Genomic DNA, 26,474 nt, shown 5'->3' with positions numbered 1-26,474 from the left:
AAAAAAACTAATTTTTTATAAATAATTTTTTGGAAAAAATGTTTTAAAATAAAATTGGTATGCCATTTTGTAGAAATCACTAATCAACATCTAAAAACAAAATTTCAAAAAAAATTCAATGTCCCGTTTTCGAAAATTTGATTTTTCAAAAAAAAATTTTCAAATTTTTTTTTTAAATCCAAAAATTATTTTTTTGGTTTATATTAATTTAAATTGTATAAATGCTTAATCACAAAAAGTTTCGTTGAAATCGAATAAGCAATTTCGGAGATAATCGGATTTGAAAAAAAACGCTTCTATGGCAGGTACCGTTAATAATGATTTTCCAAAAAAAAAAAATTCATTAGAAGATAGACCTTAGCATAAAACTAACATTTGAATTTTTTTTTTAAATCGTTGGAGCCGTTTTCGAGATATTTCAATTTTACTAAAATCGGTATATGACAAGTACCGTTATTTTTGGTCCAAAAAAATGTATTCCAAAAACCCCTCTGGAGAGTCGCCAAATAACGCTACATACCAAATTTGACATTAATCGGTCCATCCGTTTAGGCTGTAGCTTCTTATACAGACAGACAGACAGACTGACAGACAGACAGACGGACTTCCGGGACCCACTGTTTTGGCATTGTCTACCATCGTAATGTCATGGAAAATGTTATCTCAACTTTTTTTTTGTACGAATGCATAACTTGATATATAGTACCTATATCGCAAGTAAAAAAGAGTATTTTGACGTACTCTATCAGAGATTATAGAGTACAAACACGTGAAATAGAGTACAATACCCTTTTTTTAGAGTACGGTTGGCAACCCTAGGTGAAGGCGTCATTTTGGTTTGAATGAAATTATTATGTTGAATTTTAAATTAAAATTAAAGAATTAAAAAAAAAAAAAATAAAATAGTTAATACAAATTAAAAAAATCAATGCTCTCTGACTTTGCGCTGTGCATTTTATTAAGGAAACCGACGAAACCATAATTATCGTCAACGACCTAATGTGTTTTTTTTCTTTTGCAGTCAAGGTTAAGAATTTTTGTTTACAAAAATAGGTACATACACTCAAGCTCTCAAAAACCACCTGATGTTTCTTAAATGTAATAGTATTTTGTACTAAATAAGTCCATATTCCCCTTCATTTATTGACACAACTATCGATTAGTTTATTATCTGTGGAAATTCGATTATAAATACAAATTTAAGCAACGTTGCTTAAAGGCGAATTAAATATTTAAGCAAGCGTAACTAAACAACCTTTGAGAACCAATTTAAGCAAATCTAATAAATACGGCTGTATTTGTTAAGACAAAATTAAGTGGAGACTATTTCATTACAGCGAGCGGCTCCAAATATTTCAATTTTGTGCGTGAACTGCGTATATTAGCCCTGTTCCATTATAGTTTGTAGTTTACTCGTGAGGAGAAATCTAATACAAGAACTACACAAATATTCCTATCTCCTGGAGTAGAAGTTCATGAGTTAATTATAGTAGTAGAACTACTCAGGAGTAGACTACCACCTCCAATGAAACGGCGCTACTGGCTACTGGTTGCAAAAATATTCAAAAATGTGAAATAAAATTTTTCCGATCTACGTACTAGGCTTAAATGAATGAGACCATTTTTCATTACTCAGTTATTAAAAATTAATTATTTATTTCTATTAATTTATCGAAGTTTAAAAAAAATCGAAATTACTCCTATAAAAACTCTACCACAGAACAAAAAAAAAAAACAAATTATCTCGCCATTCTTCTTAATCTATTACATTTACATCCCGCCCTCTATTTGAAAAATCAATACCAATCTACTACAAATTCCCAAATGCCACGCCTGAATACAGCCATTTCAAAATGGCTGCTTTTTCTTTCTCTTTGACACTTTTTCTCTGACATGCGCATTGTATATACTTTTCCATTCTTTTATATTTTTCTGACATTTGGCAAAAATTCTTCTACACGTAAAAAAGTACACACACATTTTTCATTTCTAAACAAAAAGAATTCCACAAAAATTTCATGAATTTCAATAAAATTCATATAAAATTTAAAATAATATAATAATTTCAATCAAAAGACAAGAGTGTACAAAGTGGGACGAAAATGACTGAAATAATGGTTGATCGAATTGCTCACTATACAACAGAATATTTCAAATGTTACCTTTGTAATAAAATATTTGCTGATGGCGATGAACCATGGCATATGTTTGAAAAAAGAGTAAATCTAATTTAATATTTTTAAAAATGTTCTATAGTTTAAATGAATATTAATTTTCTTTAGCTCGCTGAAAATGGACAAAATGATTGTCCTTTAGCTGCAATTCTATCATCAGCTTTGGGCAAAGATTTGGACCAAAAAAGTGTTCATTCCAAAGTAAATTTTCATCCCCCCAAGAAAATCATCTCAATTTTATTCATTTTTTTATTGTATTTTTAGTTAATTTGTGATGAATGCAATGTAATTTTGTTGGAATATGAAAGAATTGAAAAAAGATTCTATCATTTTCGATTGAAAATTTTAACCGATTACAATAACACAGCAAAAGAGAATAATCTCGAACCGATTTGGTTTGAAATTGGTGATATTGATGAAAGTGGCGGAGTTCAAATGATGCAAATCGAACAACAACAAGAGGAAGTAATAAATCTTAAAGATGAAACTACGAACATTCTTCCATCTGGAATAAATGTTAAGTTAGAAAATGATGAAATTATCACTCATATTCCAATTCTTGATAATCATCATCATCATCATCTTCAACAGCAGCAACAAGAAGTTGCTAATTTAGTTGTTGAAGATAAAGATGTTGTCGTGGAGGAATATGAAGAAGAGGAGGATGCTAATGAACAGGAAAATGATGGTGATTTAGCACAACAATTGGATTCGGCACAAACTATTTTAATACAAAATCCTGGACAGGAGTTGGACAGTGCAACAGTGATGACATATGAGGAGAAGAGTTTGCATGTTATGACGGAAGGTGAGAGGGTCTTCTTTCTTTGTTGCATTTTCTTTGGTTTTCAGGAATGTATTGGGGTTAGGTTCATAGAAAGTGAAAGGAGATGGGGCATCAGACTTCTTGAATTATCTGTTTCTTTTATGCTAATGAAGAAAATTCTTGTAGATTTTAAGATATTTCCTCTATTTTATAGTTCTCAGTTAGGAACCAAATTCGCAGGATATCAAATTTAGGAACGCAAGAGGTTATTATAATTTTAAGAAAGCATCATTTTGTAAGAAAATTTAAAAAAATTTCCCTTGTTTGTAAGTCGAATAATAGTTCTCAGTGAGAGGGGTTGTTTTCATTGTTTATTGTTATAAGAGGATTTGTCTCATGTTTTTCGTTGGGCATTTGGAACTTTTTTAAAAAAATAATTTCTCGGCTCGTGTGGGTCGTAGAGAGCTAATTTTTTTTTTTTAAATTGTAGATAATTTAAAGGACTACAACAGTAATTTATTTTTTTAGCCAATACTTGCACCGTTTACAAAATAATAAGGCAAGAGTTCGTTAAACAAAAAAACGTCTTTGACTTAATATTACTTATTTTTTATTTGTTTTAACAAAAATAATGTGCACCAAATCGATAGAAAATGTTGTAACGAACAATTAATAGCTTTAATTTTTTGTCGTAGGACATTCTGAAGCCGAGTTATTCCCAAAAAACGATATTTTTGGGTGTTTTCGCACCGGTTTTGCATGCGTTCATTTATCAATTGCTCGGCCATCTTTGGTGATAAAGAGCTGATTTTTTCTGTAAAATGCAGGACATGAATAGGGCTACAAAATAGATTAGAAAAATGTCAATCATGATATAAGCTTTTTTCGAAATAATGACAAAAATGTGTTTTTTAACAACAAGAATTTGACTTTAAATGGCTGCCATTTTGTATTTACACACTCAAATACAATGAAATTACATACAACGATAGAAAATATTATAAGGAAGAGAAAGTATGTTTATTTTTTGGTCTACGACAATCTGGAGCAAAGATATTAGCTTAGAAGTAAAATATCCCAAAAAATGCATTTTTGCGAATAACTCCGCTAATAAGAATGATCAGGTGGTGAGAAATTGGGTTTAAGCCTTTTAAATATAACCCTATCGATCCATGAAATAAAAACTGACAGTGCCTCTCTGCGCAAGGTGAGGCCCTTTTTTCCGACGCTTTGACTGGAGTAACAGTGATTTGTATGTTTTTTTGAAGGATTAGATATTTCCCCAACCATACATAAAGCAATCTGCAATTTTTGGTTTTCCAATAATGATTTAATTGAGTTTAAAAAAAAAAGTAGTAAAATGGACATAGGACACCTGTCCATACAGTTACAAACACATGAAAAACAAAAGCTAGAAATTTTTTCTCCATTGGAATTTGTATTGGATATAGGACACAAAAACAGAAAAAATAGGAAACCAAATATTTTTATTGAAATCGGAACTCAATACATTCTTTTTTTGAAACGTAAACGAAAATATTATACAAGGGTTTTAGTTTAATGACAACTCAATCAATATGTCTTAAACATAATTTGATTTCCTTTTATTCAATTCATACTTTTAATTTCAAGAAAAATATATATTTCTTTTCAAAACTGAACAAAATTTACGGTATAGATACGTGGTTCACGCAAAAACGGGACGATATGGATGATGTCCTTCTTTTTTATTTCATTAGAGATGGTTACCTTAGCATTAAGCAACGATAATTTTGGCAATGCAATGACTTCAAAATTTGAGTATTTCGCCTCTTCCTAGGAGGAGCTATTATGGGGACGTAAGTCATTTTGTGTGAAAAATATAACTTCATTGGATATAGGACATTTAAGAACAAATTTTGCATAATTTTAAAGCCAGTATTTTTCCTACTGCATACAAAAACGTATTTAGGACAAATAAGCATAAAATTCATCGAAAAAATTTGGTCTATAGGACAAAATCATTTTTTTTATCTCGAAAACTAAAAGAGATAGGACGATTCTGATTGCAGCAATCGAAAGAGCGTGGTCGAAAATATAAGATGACATCTATAACTCATTTTCGGCAAAAATGGTCTATAGGACAAATAAGAACTCACGTGACGATATCTAGATATCCTAAAAAATGGGTTTGGGTTCAAAGTCTCAAGCGGTTTCGAGATGCATAAGGTTTTTTTTTTTTTTTTTTGGTTCTATACCTTCCAAAGTAAGGTGGCTTATTAAGCTAGCTCTTAGAATGATTTACACTTAGTCTGTTTAGAACGTAAACTGATGCAATAAAAAAATGTAAAAAAAAAATCAGCGATTTTATGTTTGATGAACATCGAATCACAATATCAGATTTAAATTTTGACTAATGCACAAAAGCTAGTTGTTTAGAAGTAGTATACTGCCGTGCTAAGCAAAAAGGGCGCATGAGCCAAAAATCAAAAAATGAGTTAGTGGCATATTTGAAAACGTTAAGCAGCACTTTATTTTTGGGTGAGATAAAAAAATCGTATTTCCAACTTGAAATAGCCCAAAACCGCAAATGAAAAAGGGCACATATCGATTTTCTATCATGATGCTAAGCAAAAAGGGCGTATGAATCATTTACTAAGCAAAAAAGGTACAAATCCATAATTCTTTGCGTATGTGTCCTTTTTTACTTAGTATCTCACAACTTTGTTGGTTCATACGCCTTTTTACTTTTAAAATCAGTAACTTTGATTTAAAAATTAAGAAAAATTTTCAAAAATATTAATTTCGAATTTTTTTTTTTTTTTAATTTAAATTTTTTTTTTTTAAATCAAATTTTTCAAAAGGGGTCAAGTTTTGTTTAAATATGTCGATTAATTCGTTATTGAAATTTTTTTGAAAATTTCTACTCACAAAATATTATCAAAAAAAACGGCTTCAACAATCTTCAAAAAAAGGATATAAAAACCATTTAAAAAGTAGTATTTCTTATTTCAAAAGTAACTTTGAATACTTTTTTTTGGATTTAATATTTATGTAAAATAAACGATAAAATATAATAATATTTATATCGGCCGAATCTTTTTACAATCAGGTACCTATTTCATAGACATGCGACAGGTTTCAGGGGACAATTTTGTAAATGAACACTTGACAATTATGTAATTTCCGAGTTTCCGCCAAGTATAAATAGTGATAGTGAAGTGACAAGTTCTTTAAACCATTTAAAATTACATATTTACTTCACGAATGAAAGTGATAAATATTCTGAAATGCAATTGAGTAAAATACGCTTTCCTTGGTTAAAAAAAAAAAAGATTTAACAGATTAATGACAACTTTGGCGACTGTAACAGTAAAGCAGAAAAAATCTGTCAAAATTGGAAGCATCCCATAAAAAGAAAATATGCCCTTGGTGCTAAAACCCAAGTATTGTGTGCGTAATACCGAATTAATTTTTCTGAAAGCAAATGTCATACAAAATGGGATCAAAATGTCTGTCGCGAAACAAATCACCCTAAGTATCTCGTTAACCAGAAAAACAAATCTTATCCAAAAAAATAAGCCAGATTTTACCAGAAAACCGGCTTAATATCTGGAAAACACTTTCCGTTTTGTTTGGAAAATGACTCACGGGTCGTTTGAACGCGACACTACTCGAAGTGTCTTGCACTCCATATGTTTTGATGTAGAAATGTTCCTTGGGATCTAAATAGTAAGAAAAAAGCTCTTTTAAAATTTTCTATCGAGCTATTCGTTTTTTAGGAGCTTAATAAGTTATGAAAAAACGTACTTTTACGTACTTTTTCACACGTTTTTGTTAATAACTCTGTTAAAAATAATGGTAGAAACTCAAATAATGGCTCTATTTTTAGAAGAAATATGACTCTTTTTAACGGCATTTCAATCAAATTAGTGGCATTTTTAGATCTTCAGATATTCGAATCTAAGTCCGTTCATTTTTTCTGCCCAATTCGATTTCACTAATCAAAAACTTTTTTTTTATAGAAGGGTATATTTTTCTAATGGTTTTTCGTATGCTGAACTTGAATCCGAAGTCAAAAAAATTCCATCACATCAAGTTTTTGAGATATTACCGTTAGAAAATCAAAAATACCCTTTTTTAACAGTTTTTGAGGTTATGTCATCTTGCGAGATAATTTTTTATAATTACATTTGTAGCGGTTTCTTAAAGAACTAAGTTTCTTCTTTTAAAATCCGTTTAAATCATTTCGATATCGCTTTTCTTCTCCGAGAAATCCTAAAATCAATTCAACATGTTTGGTGAATATTCTCTATGAAAAAAAATCTTATGTTCGTTTGGGTTTCATGGCAAATTGCATGTCTTCATTGTTTGTCTTCATGTGTTTTACTTATTAAAATAGGTTTTTCCATATTCTTTTAAATTTTTTTTAAATATTTAATTTAAAGGTGCGAAAACCAGACACAATAAAATTCAATTTACTAAAAACTACAAAAGTGGATATGCGCCCTTTTTACTTAGCACGGCATTGCACATCTTATGTGTTTTACTAAGCAAAAAGGGCGTATGTCCATTTTCTCTTAAAATACACAACATATAATAATATCATCAATGGCCATAAAATAATACATTTTTTTAAAAGAATATATCATTTTTTAAAATTTTGAAAAATAACCAACCTAAAGTTTTCACTATAGGGTATAAACTTAAAAAAAAAAAAAAATTATCAACAGCGCGGACAAGGGCTCCAGAATGCCAGAAAGTTGCTATACCCTATTAAAAAAATGTCTTTTTTTAAATTTGTTTTTTAATTGGAAAATTGCTAACAGTGACAGAGTGGAAAGTTTTCGATATGCCAGAACCTCAAAGTCAAAGACACTGTAGTAATAAAAAAAAAAACATAATTAGCAAGTTTTTATAAATAAACAGCAATCTTGCTAAAGTTGATAACTGGTTGTCTTGGTACTCTTTCGTGTCTTAGGTTAGGCTAGGTAGAAATGGCTGACAGGAAAACGACTGACACACTTAGACCACTTATTGGTCCGTTGTGATACCATGATTCTGCAAGAAAATTCCTCACTAATTAAACCAGTTGGAGCTTTTAATGAAGCGGTGAAGGTTGAAGATGTCACAAATAGTCATACTTATGTATTGCTTTAATTTCTTTAAAGTCCAAGTGTGGAGAGACATTGATTTCGCGATGATATATTTTTTAGATTCACGTGAGCTTGAGCCGAACGGTTCCAAGGCCATTCAGAGTTTGACTCAGACAATTTTCGATCCATACTGCCGTTGAAAAATTCGTATATAGATTCGGTTGTTTAGTTACCACTTCTCAGTAAAATTTTTTGAAACTATCCGCAGCACCTTGATAATAACAAAGCCTACCTTGAGTCGCAGTCTTTTTCATGCGTTTAGTCTCTTCGACTGAGCAGCTTAAAAAAATATATTTTTCTTCTCAACCAGAAAACTGGGTTCAAGTTCTGTTTTGAAACAAATGACGGCCCTAAAGCTTTTCGTTTTAGTACAAACGACATACATAAAAGGGGTGAATAATTTTAGTTTATTTTCTTTCCTCCTCTTGCTTATTCAATTACTTTAAAATTCTTCTCTAAGCTGACAAACAATCTTAAAATTTCTCTTTCAGAAATTCCATATGAGCAAATAATTGAACAAACTTCAGTTATAAGTTATGACAACAGCATAGATGATGTCCATGAGTCAGCAATTGATTATAATAGTAGCAATGATGGTAAGTCAACTCCTAGTTTTATTCTCAAACCAAAATTCTTAAGAATTCTTTGAATTTACAGACAATCCACCAATTATTCCAGATGACACACTAATTATAACATCCAATTCCAAACTACAAAAAAGAACAAATCGTGCTATGAAACGTGAACGTGAACAAAAACAACATCAACAACAATTAGCAACCGATCAGCAACAACAACAATTGCAACAGCAACAACAATTATCTTTAGAATTTGAATTCAATGGAATTATGTATGTTTGTCCATTGTGTCCCGAACAATCTGAACACGAACCAATGTTATTTTCCAGTCATTTAAAAAATGTCCACAGTTACAAATTCTATGTCTGCGACATATGCTACAAAGGCTTCAACAAACGCAACGAAGTCAGCGATCACATGGACGAATTCCATGGCGATGGAACTGAAGAAGGCGAATTCCATTGTGAGAATTGCATGCGAGTCTTTTTGAATCTTCGACAATTCCGTATCCATAAGCGACTTCATTATAGTTCGACCAAACAGCATGAATGTCCGGAATGCCACAAGAAATACAGTTCCAAGAATCTACTTGACGAACACATGAATATGCACACGGGCAAGCGACCGTATAAATGCGCTTCGTGTAGTAAGGATTTCGCTTCCAAATACACTCTGCAAGCTCACATGAAAATTCATACCAAACGACCGAGACCGTATAGTTGCGATGAATGCGATAAGTCGTTTTTGAATCAACAGAATCTAGTTCAGCACAAGAAACTCCATACTGGCTTAAAGACGTTCATCTGTGAAGTGTGTCAAAAGGCATTTGGAACGCAGCACAATCTCGACGTGCATAAGATTGTCCATTCGGGTAATAAGCCATTTATATGCCGAACATGTGGCAAAGGATTTGCCCGACGAGCTGAAATAAGGGATCATGAGAGGACGCACACCGGCGAGAGGCCATTCAAGTGTGACCTTTGTACATTGGCATTTGCCCAAAGATCCAACTTAATGACGCACAAAAAGGCCACCCATTTGAATGACAAGAAGCACAAATGCGATCTGTGTGATAGGTCGTTTAAGCGACGACGATTGCTGGAATACCATACAAAGTCAGCACACACAGGTGAGAGACCGCACAAATGCGAGGTGTGCAGTGCCACATTTGTCTATCCCGAGCACTTTAAGAAGCACATGCGAATACATAGCGGCGTTAAGCCGTATGCGTGTGAAGTGTGTGGGAAATTGTTCAATAGCCGCGACAATCGCAATGCCCATCGATTCATTCATAGCGAGAAGAAACCCTACGAGTGTATGGAATGTGGAATGGGATTTATGAGGAAGCCATTGTTGCTGTCGCATATGAAACACACGAAACATGTGAATGATACGATAATTGTAAATCAGCCACAAATAAGCCATAAAGGAGTGTTGGAGGTTTACAAAGAGACAGATGATGATGATGAAGAGGAGGACGATGAGGAATTGCTGATGGTTGAGAGTCAGCAGCAGCAGTTGCAGGTTGAGGCAGATGAAGCTGATGAAGAAGAAGAAGGAGAAGAAGATGAAGCTGGGTATGATGAAGTTGTGACGTCGGATACGATTTTAGTAGAAGATGGCGATGGGCAGTATATTAAAGATGAAGATGGCGAAGTTAAATACTTGCAATTTGCTGAAATGGATAAAGATGGTCAGGCGACTTTTACTTGGGTTGATATCGGTGGAGGAAACAAAGAAGATGAAAATTAAATCCAACGAATGGGAAGGTTTAAAATGTTCAAGTTATTTTTTTTTTTGTTCTTCAATTAAAATGAGACTGATAATTTAAGTGAAAATAAATGACCTCCTGGATGATTTTCAAGGGTATGCCGGAAGGATTTGTTATTCTGTTTAATTGCAAACCAAAAAGTCGTAGATTGACTTGGGTCGTAATGATGAACTTCTACTAAAACAAAACATGCAAGAATATTTCAGAGTTGGCAGTTGAAAAAGATTTAAATGTGTATTCGAATATGTTTGTCAACTTTTTTGTAATTATGTATTTTATTTCCAATATGTAACTGTAAATAATTTAAATTTTTTGTTTATTTAAATTAAGAAAGAATATTATGAAACAATTTAATTTGTTTAACAATATTGAATGTTCCAAATAAATGATTTAATTTTTTTTAAATAAAAACTTAAGTGGAATTTTGTTTATTTTCTTAAAAGAAATATAAACGCAAGAAAAAAGATAAAGGGGGCTATTATTGTAATTGCTAATGTTTGACGATTTGGAGAAGAAATTGTAGAAATCAAAGCAGGACATCCATTTTTATAAATAGGGTAAATAAAGAGCCGTAATGAATTTAATAGACTTTAATACCTGAATTCGATTAAGACAACCGACCGGAAGAAAGACCAATTATTGGAACATGTGGGTATGGATATAGAAACGAGAAAGGAGAATGGTTGTGATAGTATAAACCTAGAGTTACCAACACAATCTTCAAGAAAAAATATAACAGTGGACTTGGGTCTCACTAGATCAGAAGCATAATAACCAATGATTTTATTATTCAATATAAGTTCAAGTGACCTCAACTTCAAAAATTTATAAAGCGTTTCGCCCAGGTACGACAGTGTTTTTTTTTTTACAAAAATTTAATAAAAGTTAATAAAATTACCAACTTTTGACAAAAATAGAATTGAAAATATGTTAAAAAAATTTAAAAAAATTGATCTGAAAATGCGAATCAAGTAAATTAAGAAAAAAAGCAATCAAGAAACGAAATGAAAATGACAAAACATTAAAAATATCTTATCTACCCAAATTCTATAAAATAGTTAAACAAAATGTGAAATTGTATTAAGATTGGAAGAGTTGACGTTTCGAAAAATAACAAACAAATTCCGAACAGAAAAGAAATAAATGATTTGGTAACCGATATTTATAAAAACTGTTACTTGGCACTCTTACTCTAAAACGCCAAAAGAGTATAATCTCCTGTATCTTTAAGTAAAAAAAAACTTAAATTATTAAGAGCCATTTGTTGATAGTTTATGTTGAACATAAACTCTTATTCTCTACTTTTTCCTCTGCGTAAACTGTCAAATAAGGATTTATGTTGAACTTAAATGCTTAAGTTTCGATTCAGCAAACGGCTCTAAGTGCCTTAAAGTTGTATCAATTTTGTAGTAGTCTGTCACGTTCAGACAAATTATGTTACTTGTTGAACAAAATTAATATACGAAATCATTTGTGGAATTATTTTACAGTAAAATATAGTTTTTTCTTCCGGGAAGTTATTAGTTCAAAGCTTCATAGTTATCAATTCAAAACATTACCCTTTTCCTATTGGTTTTAATATAGGTATAGTGTGGCTTAAAAGTAATGTAAAAAAAATTAACTCTGTTTTCATGAAAAGTTTATTCCAAGAAGTAAAAATGATGACACTATGTAGAATTTAAATGCACGGCGTCGCAAGTACTTTCTCTTGAAGTTCAAAGCAATTATTTATATAAAATAAATTTTTGGTTATTATAACTTACTTTAAATAGATTTTAAAGAAATTTGGTTGGCGACATGACAAAAAGAAAACTCGAAACCCGAATTTTTTGAGATTTTTGAGATAAATTAAAAAAGTCGTTTTATTGCAAGTGTCGATAAGAATGAAATACCTTGAAAATTTTATATGGTTTATAGATATAATAAACTCGAGAATTTTTCCCCAAAGAACAAGGGGCCTCACTTTTTAAATTCTACTTTCGGCTATGTTCGAAAATTAATTTCGGTATTTTTAGCTTCCCGAATAAAACCTAACAAATAATTTGATTTTAACTTTCGTTTTTTACAGAACTACAGAGATGCAGTTTTGAGAATTCAAATACCAGCTGATTAGAGTAAGTTCTGGTAATGTGATATAGGTTGGTAATGTGGTACACATTGTTTTCTAACAAACTAAAGACAATAGAAGGACGTCTTTTGAAGCCATAGGTGACAACATTTGTTTTAACGAAAAATGCGTACTCAAAAACACGAAAATATTCCATACTTTTCCAAAAATTGATAAATCTTTAAAAACGGTTACGTGAACTTTTTTTGGGAGCCACATTAGCAGACGTATGTGTACCACATTACCCTCCACTTTCCAAATGTGTCTTTTTTGAGGTCATTGCACATTTTAATATAAAACTTTTTTTCTGAAACGAAAAATCACTGCAAAACATTCAAAACATGAAAATAATATACCATTGCACATCTTCACAAATTTTCGATTAGTTTGATTCAATATTTTCCGAAATATATTCCAAAAAGAAACATATGTATACCACAATACATGACTTTACTCTACAATCCTTTTTTTTTTAAGCTTTAAACGCAGGACTTTTATAATAGGGCTGATTTGTTCTGGCAAAAGAAAAAAATTCATCAAGAATGTGTTCAAAATAAAAACATTCCACATACGCCACAGTGACCAGATAAGTTTAATCTTTGAAAATCGATACAGAATTTGCTACCACTATAAAAAAAAAGCATTTGAATATACTTATTTACTGAAAAAGATTTAAATGAAATGAATAAAAGTCCAATATGGTACGAAATGTTCTAAAAGAACTATGCTATTTCTTGGATATATATTTTTTTTTTCAAATTAGCAACAATTTTGATATAAGTGGAGTAATTAATTTGAACTGCGTCGAACATATCTGATTTCAATGACTATTTTTTAAACATTTGTAGTTAAAATACTTCAACTCAAATGTAGTTATTAAAACCAGTTATTGAAACCAGAGCATTTCCTTATTGAATAAAGTTATTGCCAAAAATAAAACCAATATAGAAAAACGAACTAAATATTTAAAATAAGTAAATACTTGAAACATTTGGTCATTTAAAAAATTTAAAGATCTTAAGATGTAATTATTATACACAGATAAATGACCCTCTTGAGTTCAGTTAACATTAAAAATTGAATAAGTTGTTGTGCCTAGGAAAATGTGAATATTTTTTTTTTTTGGTATATTCTTGGAACCTTTAATTTACAATTAGAACAAATTAACATAGACTAATTGATAAACTTTGTGTTTGATTTTTTTTTTTCAACACAAACCAATTAGCTTATCAAACAATCTATATGCTCCTTTAGCATAACGAAAAAAAGATATCTCAAGGCAACACATGACCCAATCCTACATAATAAATTGATTCTATGTCCTCCATAGCTTCTGTAAAATGCCTTCAAGTTATAATATGCATTTGTGTTATATGAAAACCCATTGCCAAATCTCAGCCTCTTTATACATTATTAGATTCGTCTCCTTATAAACATATGTTAAAGGTACCTCTTTCTACATTATGCGATATAGAGAGGTACTGGGGTAATGTACCTAACTGAATTTATTATACGTCTCTTAGAGTAATTTGCAATTCACCCGATAGGCTCATCCCAAGTATACAAATGTATACATATATTCCTAAGCTTTCGAAGTAAACGACGACGATGGCCCCTATTTGGCCATAACCCTATACAATACACAATACACAGTACACACCCACAAATTCCCTCTCTTCATCCTTATAATATAGTTTTCTTAATTAAAATATTATCAAGCATGAAAATGTGGGAGCATTATAATACTACTCCAGAAGAAGGCTAAGAAGAGAAAGGAAGGAGTTTTCTTCCTTCCATTCATATATTTCCCAGGACATTAGAAAGTTATATAGACTTTCTTTATATGCAATGTAGGTATGGAACACAACATATATTTACATATATGAGCTGAACATGAGGTAGCCAAATTCATAATTAAGTGATAATATCTCCCTGATGAGGACCTAAGATAACGTGTAATGAACTTTTCATAATTAATTCTCATATTTCAAGTATAGATTGTCACACTACTTTGTCTATTTAAATTTGTTGACATCAATTTTAAAAAATTGTATCGTTTTAAATTTAGATCAAGATCTGTCCGGACATCGAAGAAATCTAGTGTTCCAGCAAAAGTTAGTCACCGTTTAATGCAAGAAAGATTAAATGACATTTTGGGAATCGATGAAACTATTAAAAACGACATTTTGTTTAGAAAGTCAAACCGAATTCCTCTATAAAACAGCTTAGAAGCTGTTAAGGAAGACTTTAAAAATCCCCTCTTCACTTAATTTTCTATAAAGTTACTAATTGAAGTCTTACCGAAGTTCGCCAAGAACATCTAAAGAATATTTAACAAAGTTTATGAATATATAATTTCTTTGGGAAATTGTTTCTGAAGAAAGCATTATAGAAACCTTATAGAAGCCCTATAAAAGCATTATAGAAGTCTTAAAGAAGCTTTGAAAGAAGTTATAACCTATTGTTTCAGTAGGGATATGGTTAGATGCGACATTACTTTGGATTTTGTTTTATAGTTTCAATTTGACTATATATCTTGAAAATTATGTTTAAAGGGTTTTTTTGACTTGCAGTTTTTTTTTTTTTTGAAAATATGAGAGCTAAATAATAACTTAATTCTTTTTTAATAAACTACTTTAACAAAATTATATATAACACTTACCTATCCACAACCATTGCAGCGAATTTCCAATCGCTTATTAATTCCGCTTCATCGTCTGCTTTCCTCATTCGCGCCGTAATAAATTGCAATTCTTTAAGAATTAAATGCAAATCCTTGTGATTGCATCCTATAGAGTTGTGGTGTTCCTCCACCGTCGTCGGCCGGCCAAAGCTTCTATAAAAAATTTTTGTTGAAAGAAAATTCAATTTTAAAAATTGTTTTATATGGTATGTATGTAAAAAAAAAAACTTACGCCGATGATCCTATTGCTGTTTGCGATCCAGATATTGTATGCCGAAAATCGTCATCAATATCTAATACATTGGCCAGCAGGGATTTTGAAGAACGTTCCTTCAATTCTAACTCTTTCATTCTATTGCTTAGCAATATTGTTTTTCTAGTTATTTTCCTACCGGGCCGACCCATTCGTAAAATCCATGGTAGCCATTGTAGGAAAACTGATTTTATCTGTATTTAAAAAAAAAAAAGAATGAAAGTATATACAATATTAGTTATTAATATAAATTTTTGATTTAAGTTAGACCGACCGACCTGTAGGAGTTATTTTGCATCAGGGTGTTAATTTCTAATGGTTCTGTGAAATTATATTTTCACTCCACATAGGTATCAAACAAAAGCTAGGATCACAAAATGGCAATTTTTTCGAATAGATTCTCATATTTTGTATTTTTATTCTAAGCGGTTTATGAATTGAAGAATAATCACATAAGCATTGAATTGTAATGGGAAGCTTTTATTTTACACCAGGCTCCAAATTTTGATGTGATTTTCGTTCAAGAAGTTTTGAACCTAGAGAGCTGTAGCTGTAGTTTATGATTAAATTATACCAAATTTGGTTTGGTTTCTAAAAACATTTTTTCATAAAATGCACCCTTTTGAATTTCAAAGTAAAAAATGTAAAAAGTCTAAGAAATTTGCGGTTTTCTCGTACTACACATTTTTCGAAGTTGAAAAAATTGATTTTATTTGTGAAATTAGTTTGCAATTCTTTTTGACAAATTTTGCTTACTCAAATTAAATGAATTTATGTAAATAAAAAAATGTGGTATTAATGTGTTCAGCACTGTACAGTACTGTTCGAAAAAATGTTGGTCAAACATATCATCACTATCACATTTCTTGGAGTTCATGAGAGCTAAGGGTTCGGTTCTCTTGGGACAAGTAAGCAAAATATTATTTAAATACCGCATACAAGTCAATATTATTCTGAATAAAAGGTGCATTTGGCTACCAGCAGAAAGAAACTCAGGGAGGTCAAAAATGACGACCGCAGTGAAAGATACATTTTTGGTGATGTAACAGTGGTTCTAGACTTCGGTGCATCTTAAAAACAATCTGTCTGGAGGAAAGTAATTTCGTTAAGGTAGGTGGGAAAAAAGGCTCATAAGAAGAGAACTTCGAGCACTCAAGCCTGTGCTGAAGCCGGATTTTTCAAAAGTATATAGTATGGGAAAAGAAGTGCCCTGGTGTCAGGTCTTTTTGATTTGAGTTCAAGACATGTAGAACAATATAATTTTTACTTGCTCTATAGGGCAAGTATTGGTTTCGTGTCAAAAAAAAATTCGAGGTTTTAATTGAAACTAACATTACGATGATGGAGAGGTCCGAAAAAGTGGTTTTCGTCATGACGTCCGTCGGTCTGTGCGTCGGTGCGTCTGTGCGTCTGTGCGTCGTCAAAAAAAGGTGTACATGAAGCTGCAGCCTAAACGGGTGAACGGTTTTTCTTGAAATTTGGTAAAGATGATTTTTTCGTAATTTCCAAGGTTGGTTTTTTTTTGTTTTGTAATATCTTGCTTAGAACATATACCTCCCATACAAAATGTTCGAGGTATTGCACTTTTCTCGAAAACGGCTCTAACGATTTTGATTAAATTTGACCCACGTAATACTGTACGTAAATCTAACAAAACTGCGTTTTTAGTTTTTCTCAAAAAATACGGATAACGGAAATATGGCTTAAGAAATTATAAAAAAAATTACATATTTTTGCATTTCTTATGAAATTCCTTAAAAAATCAAATTATAACCAATTCAAAATATTTTTACAAAAAAGCTTTGACATAAAAGGTATGATAACATAAGAGCAAGTACGTGCGGCCCCAGTCGTGCATTTTATTTTTTCTGAGAAGCAATAAAAAAACAAAATCACTGCACAAATAAAGCTATTTTCTTAAATCATTAAAAATGAGACAGGTGTGAAAATATGATATTAAAATTTTTTTTAAATCACCGATGTCGGCTCTTCCCGTGCATCGTTAATGAGTTATTCCAATTTTCTCGAAAACTACTCTAACGATTTTGATTAAATTTAACACACGTAATGTTGTACGTAAATCTAACATAATTGCGTTTTTAGTGTTTCTCAAAAAATACGGATAACGGAAATATGGCTTAAGAAATTATAAAAAAAAATTACATATTTTTGCATTTCTTATGAAATTCCTTAAAAAATCAAATTATAACCAATTCAAAATATTTTTACAAAAAAGCTTTGACATAAAAGGTATGATAACATAAGAGCAAGTACGTGCGGCCCCAGTCGTGCATTTTATTTTTTCTGAGAAGCAATAAAAAAACAAAATCACTGCACAAATAAAGCTATTTTCTTAAATCATTAAAAATGAGACAGGTACTTTAAAAAAGAATTTTTCTGTATAATTCTTTTTGGAGTTAAAGGTTTTACAAAACGATAAAAATCGCATAAGAAAACAAATTCTCATATGTACTTGTACATAAACATATTTGGCAAAATTCGAAAAAAAAATCGAAAAAAAAAGTTTGACCAACATTTTACGAACAGCACTGTAAATGCAATATGCAATCCTACTTCTGAAAAAATATGTGAGTATTTCTAGAAAAAAAAAAAAAAAATTTTAACTTATTTAATTTTGAATTCAATGAATTCCAGTTACAAATAAGTTAAACTTATAATTAAATTAAAAATAAAAGTATGTACAGTACATAGTTTAAAAAAACTAAAAATACGCTTTTATATCTCCCACTATAAACTATAAAATAATTTAATTGAATAGGCAATGTGTAATTCGTGACGCGTGTTTGTTTGAACAAAATCTTCCATTTTTTTTAATTACTAATTGCATAAAAATGTATGTCAACTAAATTACATATTTTATAGTTTTTAGTGCACGGTAAAAGTTTGTTCTTTAGTTTATAAATTTTGTATGTACAATAGTGAGGTCCAAAAAATATTTTTTCCGATTCTCGGTCGAGCCACCCGCTAAATTTGTTATACCTACTTATCTATTTCAAATGTGAAATTTCAATTCGCTATTTTAAGCGCTAGTAACAGTTCAATTTTTAGGTTTTGTAAATAATCTTGATTTTTTTTTTCATTTTTTTTGAAAAGCAAATATTTTATTTAAGTTTTACTTGTCTTTATAAAACATATCAAATTTTTTTTTCGAAAAAAAAGTGAGCAATAATTAAAAAATAATAAATAATAAGCAAAATGTGCAAATAAAAAGTCTGTGTACTACCTATTGACGAAATTTGCTCAACGTTTTATTTGAAAATTTTATTGTTCCCATACAAGCATGGACTACTCTAATGTACAAACATATTTGTATTAAAATTTTTCTCACAATTCAAAGTTTAAAAACCAAGCCATAAAATGAGAAAAAAATCTCAGCAAAAACACTTTATGTATTGTATAACCAAGACAAAAGGCAATGATCTCATATTTAATTTTCAGATGACCAGGGTTGTTTCTTTGGAGAAGGTACACTGAGAGAAAAACAAATTGAGGTTGTTGTTTTTTTTTTCACTTTGATTTTAAATTATTCATTTTCAAAGCTAAAACATTTTAAATAACAGTTAAATCAAAGTAGTTTTCATTTATTTTAAATTGTTTTGTTTTCTTGATTTTTTCCGTTTGTGTAGAGTGTAGACTACTAGTAATTGATTGGTAGATTTAGCACATGAACTACAGATTACCTCCTGCTCGAGTAGAAAGGAATGTTTAGTTGATAATACTTGTTTTCCACTCCTGAGTAAGTCTATCATCTCCTAACTAACATTTTTCAAATTGCATAGTAGTTTTTGAACCAGCACAATTTTCAAAAAATCTTGTTAATTGTTTAAATTTTTGTTTAAATATATTTTTGTTTTACGTTATACAAAAAACTAATTGCTCACTTACCCACTGTGGCATTTCGTGAATATCCGCAGTGCGATGATGATAATTTAGTACCACGACTGTTAGCACAACAGATGACGCCACCATGAACATAATACAATTGAAGTAAGTGCCTGATGTTCATCGTATATGAAGTGGTATAGTTGGATGTTGTTGTAATATTTTCGAAGACAAACAAACAAAATAAAAACAATATATTAGTATCAAATTCAATATGTCTAAATATTTTAATAATTTTTATAAAAAAGAGATTAAATTTATCAAATGTAAAATTTGAAAAATTTTACTGAATTTTACAAAGTATAATAATAATAACTGTTTTTTTTTTCTCAAAAATAATTTTTTTGTGTATTGTTTTTTTTTTTTTTAATACAATTTAATTAGCCAATTAATAAATTTTGGTTATTTTTTTAAAGCAGTTTAATTAAGGTATATATAGACGATAGACTAAAATTCTCCTAGTTTATAAACATGCAATCGATTTTAGCTTAAAAAAAAAATAAATAAAAAAGTAAAATTAATTTAAGAAAACCGAAAAAAATAAAATGAAATGAAATATGAAGAGCGTGCAGATTTTATGCTTTGCTTTGAGCTTTAATGATAGACGACTATTATTATGTTACCCACTACACACTAAAATGCTAAATGACATGCGTAAAAGATAATTATGTTTTTTTTTCATATTTTTTTTCTTCATGATGAAAGCTAGCAGTAGCACACTGGCATAATGATAATATATAATATATTTTTTTAATTTAATGTTTGTTTATATTTTTTAATTTTTGTTTTAATTTAAAGATATAAGTGATTTTCGCATTTGTTTTTCTAATGAAGTTGAAAAGGATATTAATAAATAATATTTTTATATGTAAATATAAAGATGATAAAATTAAGTTTAAGTTTAAAATTAATTAATAAGCGATATGGTTTTATTTTACTTCTTCTTTTTTTTTAAATTTATTTAATGTTTAATGCAATTTATTCGCCGAATTTGTTGATATATTTAATTTTTTATTAATTTTTTGTTAATGATTCGGAGGGAATTTTGTTTTATTTAAAGTTTTTGCAGTGACAAATCTTTTATATGGTGGAATGCTTTTTGAGGGGGCACAAAATTAAAAAAAAAAATAATAAAAAATATAATAATGCTGAAATAATCATAATTTTTCTTTTTAACTTTTAAGTTTAAAATTATTTGTTTAAATTAAGTAATTTTAATAATTTTTGGCTAAGATTATTTAAAAAAAATTATGTTTATTCTTGTTCAGATTATTTTTTATTTTATTCTAGGTTGTTTTTTTTTTTATTTTAATTATTTGGTGAGATTTTTTTTGGTTAAAAAAAATAAAAATCTGGCAAAATAAATTTTAACAGAGAAAAAAAATTTATCAAATATAAAAAAAATTAATAAAATATTATTTGTGAGGTTATAAGATATTATTTATATCATATATAAAAAAATGAATTAAAAAAAATATATTACTAAATTACTTAAAAAAAAATCAACAGAATGAAAAATAATTAAAACAGAAAAATTTCAAAAAAAAAAAATTCACATTTACCAATACATTGAGAAGAGGCACATCCATATATCCAAAACTGGGAAGGCATTCAACATAACACATTCCAATATTAAGAAAGACGTATTTTCTGTTTAAATATTTATTTTTTTATGTTTAGTTGTTGGTTTTAAGTTTTATATTGTTTTTTTTTTTTTTTTTATTTAAATTTTATTTATGTTGTTGTTTATTTAGTTATAGAAATAGAAAGTTTTTGATTATTTAGTCTAGTTAAATATTTATTTAATTAAAATAATAAAACAAATAAATACATTTTATTTATATATTTTTCTTTTTATTTAATGTACATAAAGTTTAGTTTATTTATTTAAGCTCTTCATTATTTAATAAGAAAAAAAGTTTGTTTATTTAAGAAATGCTACGTTTAGTTTTTGGTTGTTTTTTTGTTTTTATTTTTGGTTTTAAATCTAATAAAGGGTAAATATTTTTTTTATTTAAATAGGGGAACATGTGTTCTTTTAACAAATGGATTTTAACATATATAACATACATAGCATACTCTACACAATTACACACGCAATTGAAATTAAAAATAAAATAATTTAAACAATAAAAATTAAAAGTTTTTTTTTTAAGTTAATTTTTTAAGAATTGAAATGGAAATTATCGTGAAATTAATTAATTTATGTTTTAGTGAAATATTATGTTGGAAAAGTTTGACACAAATTTATTTGCTATGGTTTTGCAAAGGATTCAAGTTAAAGAGATGTTGGTTAATTCATTTAATTGATTTCACTTAAATTTGGTTCTAGTACTTGATTATACAAAATATTTGGCTTAATTTGAATGAATGTTTTTTCGAGTGTTTAAAAAACAAATAGCAAGCCAATCAATTTTTTCCAGGTACGTAGACCAAAATAAGAAGCAAACAAAAATTCGAAATATTTTTGTCAGTAGGTTTCGAACGAAAAGCTACTCGAAAAAAAATTCCAATAAGTAAAAACTAAGACTCTTATTTCGCATTTTTGAAACGGCTGTGCGACCATTTTTCGTCGAGGCTCAGCCCTTTGAAAATCGTCAAAAAATTTGGTCTCTTGATTTTTGGGAGTTGTCAATAATTTGTTTTTACTTCAAAGAAATTTCAAAATCGTTTTGTTTTTTTTTTTTTCCAAAGATCTAATAAAATTAGTAAAAATATTTAAGGAAAATTACTCTTACCCAAAAAGTACGTACCTTTTTTAAAGTTTTAAATTGAAAAGTTCAAAACTAACTGTTCTTGTATATAATTTCGACAAAATTTTGGAAGATTTTTCAAAATCAAGTTTTTTTTTTTTTCAAAACTTCTACCACATTATATTTCACTAATTTTTGGCATTTTCGTTAGATGAAGAGAATATTTTATGAATATTTACACTCGTTTTTTTTTTTTTTTTTATATAAATCTTGATTAAATTTTGAAAAATAAATTTTTATTAGGTACATTTTACAGAATAAAGAATTTATTTATTTTTCTAAAAGTGTGATTTATTTATTATTTGTGTTGATATAAATTCCAACGAAACATGTGCCTTTGAAAATAATAAAAAAAAAAATAAAAAAAAAAAACAGTTAAAAAAAATAAAATAATATCAATTTAAATAAAAAAAAAAAAATATTTTGTTTAATATTAAGGGCGAATTTTAATGAGTTTTTTTTTTGGGTGGGTGGCGGAGGGGATATTCATAAATATATATTAATTTTATTAGTTGATTGTATATAAACATACAAAATGTGTTTAATTTATTAAGACGTTTGAGATAAAACAATTAATGGATTTATTATTATTTTTTTTTTTTTGTTTCAAAACAAAAAATTATTATGGATTTTAAATTTTAAATATTTATGTTTTTTTAATAAAACAAATTTAAATTTTTTTTAAGTTTTTGTTCTTATTTAAAAAGATTTTTTTAATCTTAAAAAAATTATTAGTCGCTTTTGATACTTGGAAAGAAGAGGAATTTTGTTTTTTTGATTAAGTTTAAATATTTGAGTTTTTTTTTTTAATTTTTTTAAACATAGGTATATAAGCGTATAAAGAGTAGAAAATAAATAAACCTCATTTATCTAAAAGTATAGAGATTTGTTCTGTTGTTTTTTTTTTTTTTTTTTCAAAGTCAAGTTAAAAAACTTTAACAATAAAAAAGAAATATTATATAAAAGCTTGTGTAAAGGGAAAAAAGGGTAAAAGCAAGTTTTTTTTTTTATATAATTTAAAAAGCTTTTTTAAGTGAAAAGAGAAAGAGATTTTTTTAATTCTTGTTTTTTGTTGATATTTTAATTTATTTTGTTTTTAAGAGGATTTTTTTTTGTTTTTGATTTTAAACGCCGTGTTGCAAAGCTGCTTTTTTGCATGTAATGCTTACACAGACATAATGAATGATGACTATACAAATATGACTACTTGATTTTTGTTTGTTTTGAATTATGTTTTACTAGAAAGTGCAGTAGAACGTATTACTAATTTCTACTTCAAAGCAAAATTACTTGTGAAGGGGCTTTAGAGGTAAATTATTACTTAATAAAGAAATTACTACAAAATTATTATTTTTTTTTTAAATAATAGTATAAAGGAAGGGAAATTATATTTCAAACTTTTCTTAACCCACCTTTTTAAAAGATTTTTTTTTTAAATATATTTACAATGGGTAGGTCTTTTTTGTTCTTTTTTTTATTTTTTATTAAATATTAACTAAAAGAGCAAAAAAATTAAGGAGAGGATATTGTGCAAAGCATTATGTATTTATTTTTGTATGTATTTTATACATAATTTTGTTGTTTTTTTTTTAGCATTTGAAATATTGCAGTGCGAGCAACATACACTATACATTTTTTTTTAAAGAATCAACGTTTTTTTTTTTGGCGAACCTAACATATTGAGACAGTGTCCTAAATATCTTGCATTTTACATTTTTTTTTTTTTTTGTTTTATTCAAGTCAGACCTTGCAGGATTTGGATACATTTATAATGAGAAACTTATTTCTTTTCTCTAATAGCACATCAAAAAAAAAAAAAACAAACATTTCTATGTAAAAAAAAATCTTTTAAAAATATATAAGGAAGATAAGACTAGGAAAAAAGTACAAATACTCCATTTAATCAGGGTAGTATTTATTTCAAATTTAAATTTGTTTGTCAAAAAAGAATTATTGTTATTCCATAATTTTTTGAATTAGACAAAATTATTGTAAACAAAAATTGCATTAAAAAAAAAATGTTATTGCAAATAAAATTAAACTGGGCCGCACGAACTTGTTCTTACTGTTCTTAAATTATAATTTGAATCATTTTATTTAAAGGTTTGGTAAATTTGATTAAGAATAACATTAAAAAACACAAAATTCATAAAATAACTTCTTAAAATAATTTCAGCACCGAAAAAAAGTAGCAAAACCAAAATTCAAATTCTTTCGAGTGGTTTAAAAAATGAAATATTTTTATATAAATAATTTGTTGAAAAAAATCTTTTTTAAAATAAAGTTGGTATGCTTCTTTTTAGAGATTGTTAATAAATAACTAAAACTACAATTTCAAAAAATCCGTATGCCGTTTTATTCATTTTTCAAAAAAAAAAAAAAAATTTATAAAAAAAAAATATTTTTTTTGGAAAATTTTAATTTTTACTTATATTAAAATTATTAAAATAATTTTCTATAACAAAAAACCCTTCTTTTTTTTCAAAATTATTGATGTGCTATTAGAGAAAAATAAGTTTAACAACCTAATCAACAAAATAAAAAAAAAATTATAAAATAGTCAACTTAATTATAAAAGACACACAAGGTAAGAGGTAAAGGTAAGTAGTACGAGAAGGTATTAATTTTTTTTTACTTAAAATTGTACAGAATCTACAGCCAAAATATACTCTCTGCCCAGAATATTTACAAAGCAATTTTTGTAAAGCATTTTTTTTTTGTTTATTATATTTTTATAATTTTTAACTCTTAAAAACTTATGCAGACAAGATATAGTTTTTAAAGATTTATTTTTTTATTTGAACTCCACCCATTGTCAGAAAACATGTTATAATACATCGTTTGATTACTTCTAATTCAGTTATATTTTTTTAAGATTAAAAATATGTTGTAAAGTCAACATGTTATATTAACAAAGGTAAAAGTTCAGATTTAATAATAAAAAAAAAATAGTTATTTTTTTGATTTAATTTTTTTTTTTTTTTGATTTTTGTATCATGCGCAAGACCTACTGCTGTCTAAGTTTGAAAATTAAAATACTTTTTTTTCTAATTGAAATTGGTTGCTTTCATGTCTTGTTTGTATTTTTACACAAGAGTTTGTAGGCAAGTGGTATAAAAGTTTAAGGGTAGAGGAAGTTTTCACACACGATATTTTTTTTTTGTATTTTAAAATTTGTATTTATATTGTTTTCATTAGTTTATTAGTTTGTTTCCATTTAAATTTAGCAAAATGCAGATAGGTATATAAAATTTTTGTTTTTAATCTTCTCATCGAATTAAATAGAATATTTTTTTTTTTTTGGTTTTGTTTTCTATTTAAATTTATTTGTGACAGAGCGATAAATTTTTGTATAATCTACAAGAGAAGGAATAACTTTTTTGTTTTGTTTTTATTTTTTTTGTTTTAAGTTTTTAGTGTGTTTTGTTGTTGTTTGAATTTTGTGTGCGAGTGTATTTTTTTCTTATTCATGTTATACCTAACAATGGTACAGCTTCACTTGTCTTGGTTATAACATTACCAACCAATAATGAGAAAACAGTTTGCGACAGAAGTATTGTAACACCTGTGAAGTAAAATGTTAACAATATCGACATGAGAAAAATATTTATGCACTAAGGACAAATTTTGAAAATTCCCTTTTTTTGTAAATTTTTTTTACTGTGTGAACGACGACAGTAAATATGGGGCAAGTAAACAGAGAGACAGAATTTATCATTGAGACGAGATATTATATCAGCAACCCCTAAATCATCAAGAATTTAAAATAAATAATAAATAAAAATACTAAAATTTATTTTATTACCTCTCCTCATTTTGGGTAAAAATATTTTTTGATATCATAGAACCATTTAATTATTTTTTTTTTTATATATTTTGAATTAGAAGTAATCGCACGATTTCTTTTTTTTTATATTTTATTTATTCATAAGTATTTTTTTTTTTTTTTGTAAATATAAGGATTTTCCCTTAAAACACAATAAAACAAACATCAAATACGAAAATCACTGAATATACGTCTCAAAAAAAAAAAAAAACTTGAAAATACACAAAAATATGCATAAAATTAAGAATTAAAGATATACAACATTTTTTTTTTGTGCAAACATTTAAATAAAAAAAAAAAAAAAATGAGATATTTATTTTCCAAAATGAATTACAAGGGTAGGAAAATAAATATTAAAATATTTAGTTTTTTTTAATTTTTTTGTATCTCTTAACTAATTTTTTTTCTTATAAGGATTTAATTTAATGTTTATGGAAAAAATAATATTTGTTAAACATTTTTTTTTTTAATATCTAAAATTAAAAACAATGGATGCTCCTTAGACCCATAATTCACAATGAAATG

The 26,474-nt window shown here is 27.9% G+C and overlaps 2 protein-coding genes across 9 annotated transcripts in view; one reads left to right on the top strand and one right to left on the bottom strand.

The window, feature by feature from the left end:
- The window catches only part of LOC129916343 (neuronal acetylcholine receptor subunit alpha-7), a 235,269-nt gene that overhangs the window by 2,147 nt on the left and 206,648 nt on the right, over positions 1-26,474 (bottom strand). For 7 of the 8 annotated variants that reach the window (XM_055996208.1, XM_055996207.1, XM_055996213.1 and 4 more), the window contains 3 exons: positions 19,374-19,483; positions 15,447-15,661; positions 15,194-15,367 (listed from right to left, as the gene is read on the bottom strand). In XM_055996208.1, coding sequence (XP_055852183.1) covers positions 15,194-15,367; positions 15,447-15,661; positions 19,374-19,483 — 499 coding nt within the window. Of the gene's footprint in view, positions 1-15,193; positions 15,368-15,446; positions 15,662-19,373; positions 19,484-20,932; positions 21,021-26,474 lie in introns of those variants that run through there. The other variant, XM_055996215.1, reaches the window with a different exon arrangement.
- Positions 1,931-10,772, top strand: LOC129916342 (zinc finger protein 250-like). Its single transcript, XM_055996206.1, has 5 exons — positions 1,931-2,219; positions 2,283-2,375; positions 2,439-2,982; positions 8,567-8,671; positions 8,733-10,772. The coding sequence occupies exons 1-5, from the start codon at positions 2,103-2,105 to the stop codon at positions 10,403-10,405; spliced, it is 2,532 nt and encodes an 843-aa protein (XP_055852181.1). The 5' UTR covers positions 1,931-2,102; the 3' UTR covers positions 10,406-10,772.

Source organism: Episyrphus balteatus, chromosome 3, assembly GCF_945859705.1.
Source record: "Episyrphus balteatus chromosome 3, idEpiBalt1.1, whole genome shotgun sequence".
Taxonomy (NCBI): domain Eukaryota; kingdom Metazoa; phylum Arthropoda; class Insecta; order Diptera; family Syrphidae; genus Episyrphus; species Episyrphus balteatus.
Note: the sequence above shows the minus strand (reverse complement) of the source record. Positions and strands in the feature narration are given on the sequence as shown.

Bases quoted from the DNA above. Each gene is read 5' to 3' on its own strand.
- LOC129916342 (XM_055996206.1), top strand. From the start codon at position 2,103: ATGACTGAAATAATGGTTGATCGAATTGCTCACTATACAACAGAATAT. The intron at 2,220-2,282 runs GTAAATCTAATT...AATTTTCTTTAG, and splicing joins GGCATATGTTTGAAAAAAGA to CTCGCTGAAAATGGACAAAA. The intron at 8,672-8,732 runs GTAAGTCAACTC...TTGAATTTACAG, and splicing joins TTATAATAGTAGCAATGATG to ACAATCCACCAATTATTCCA.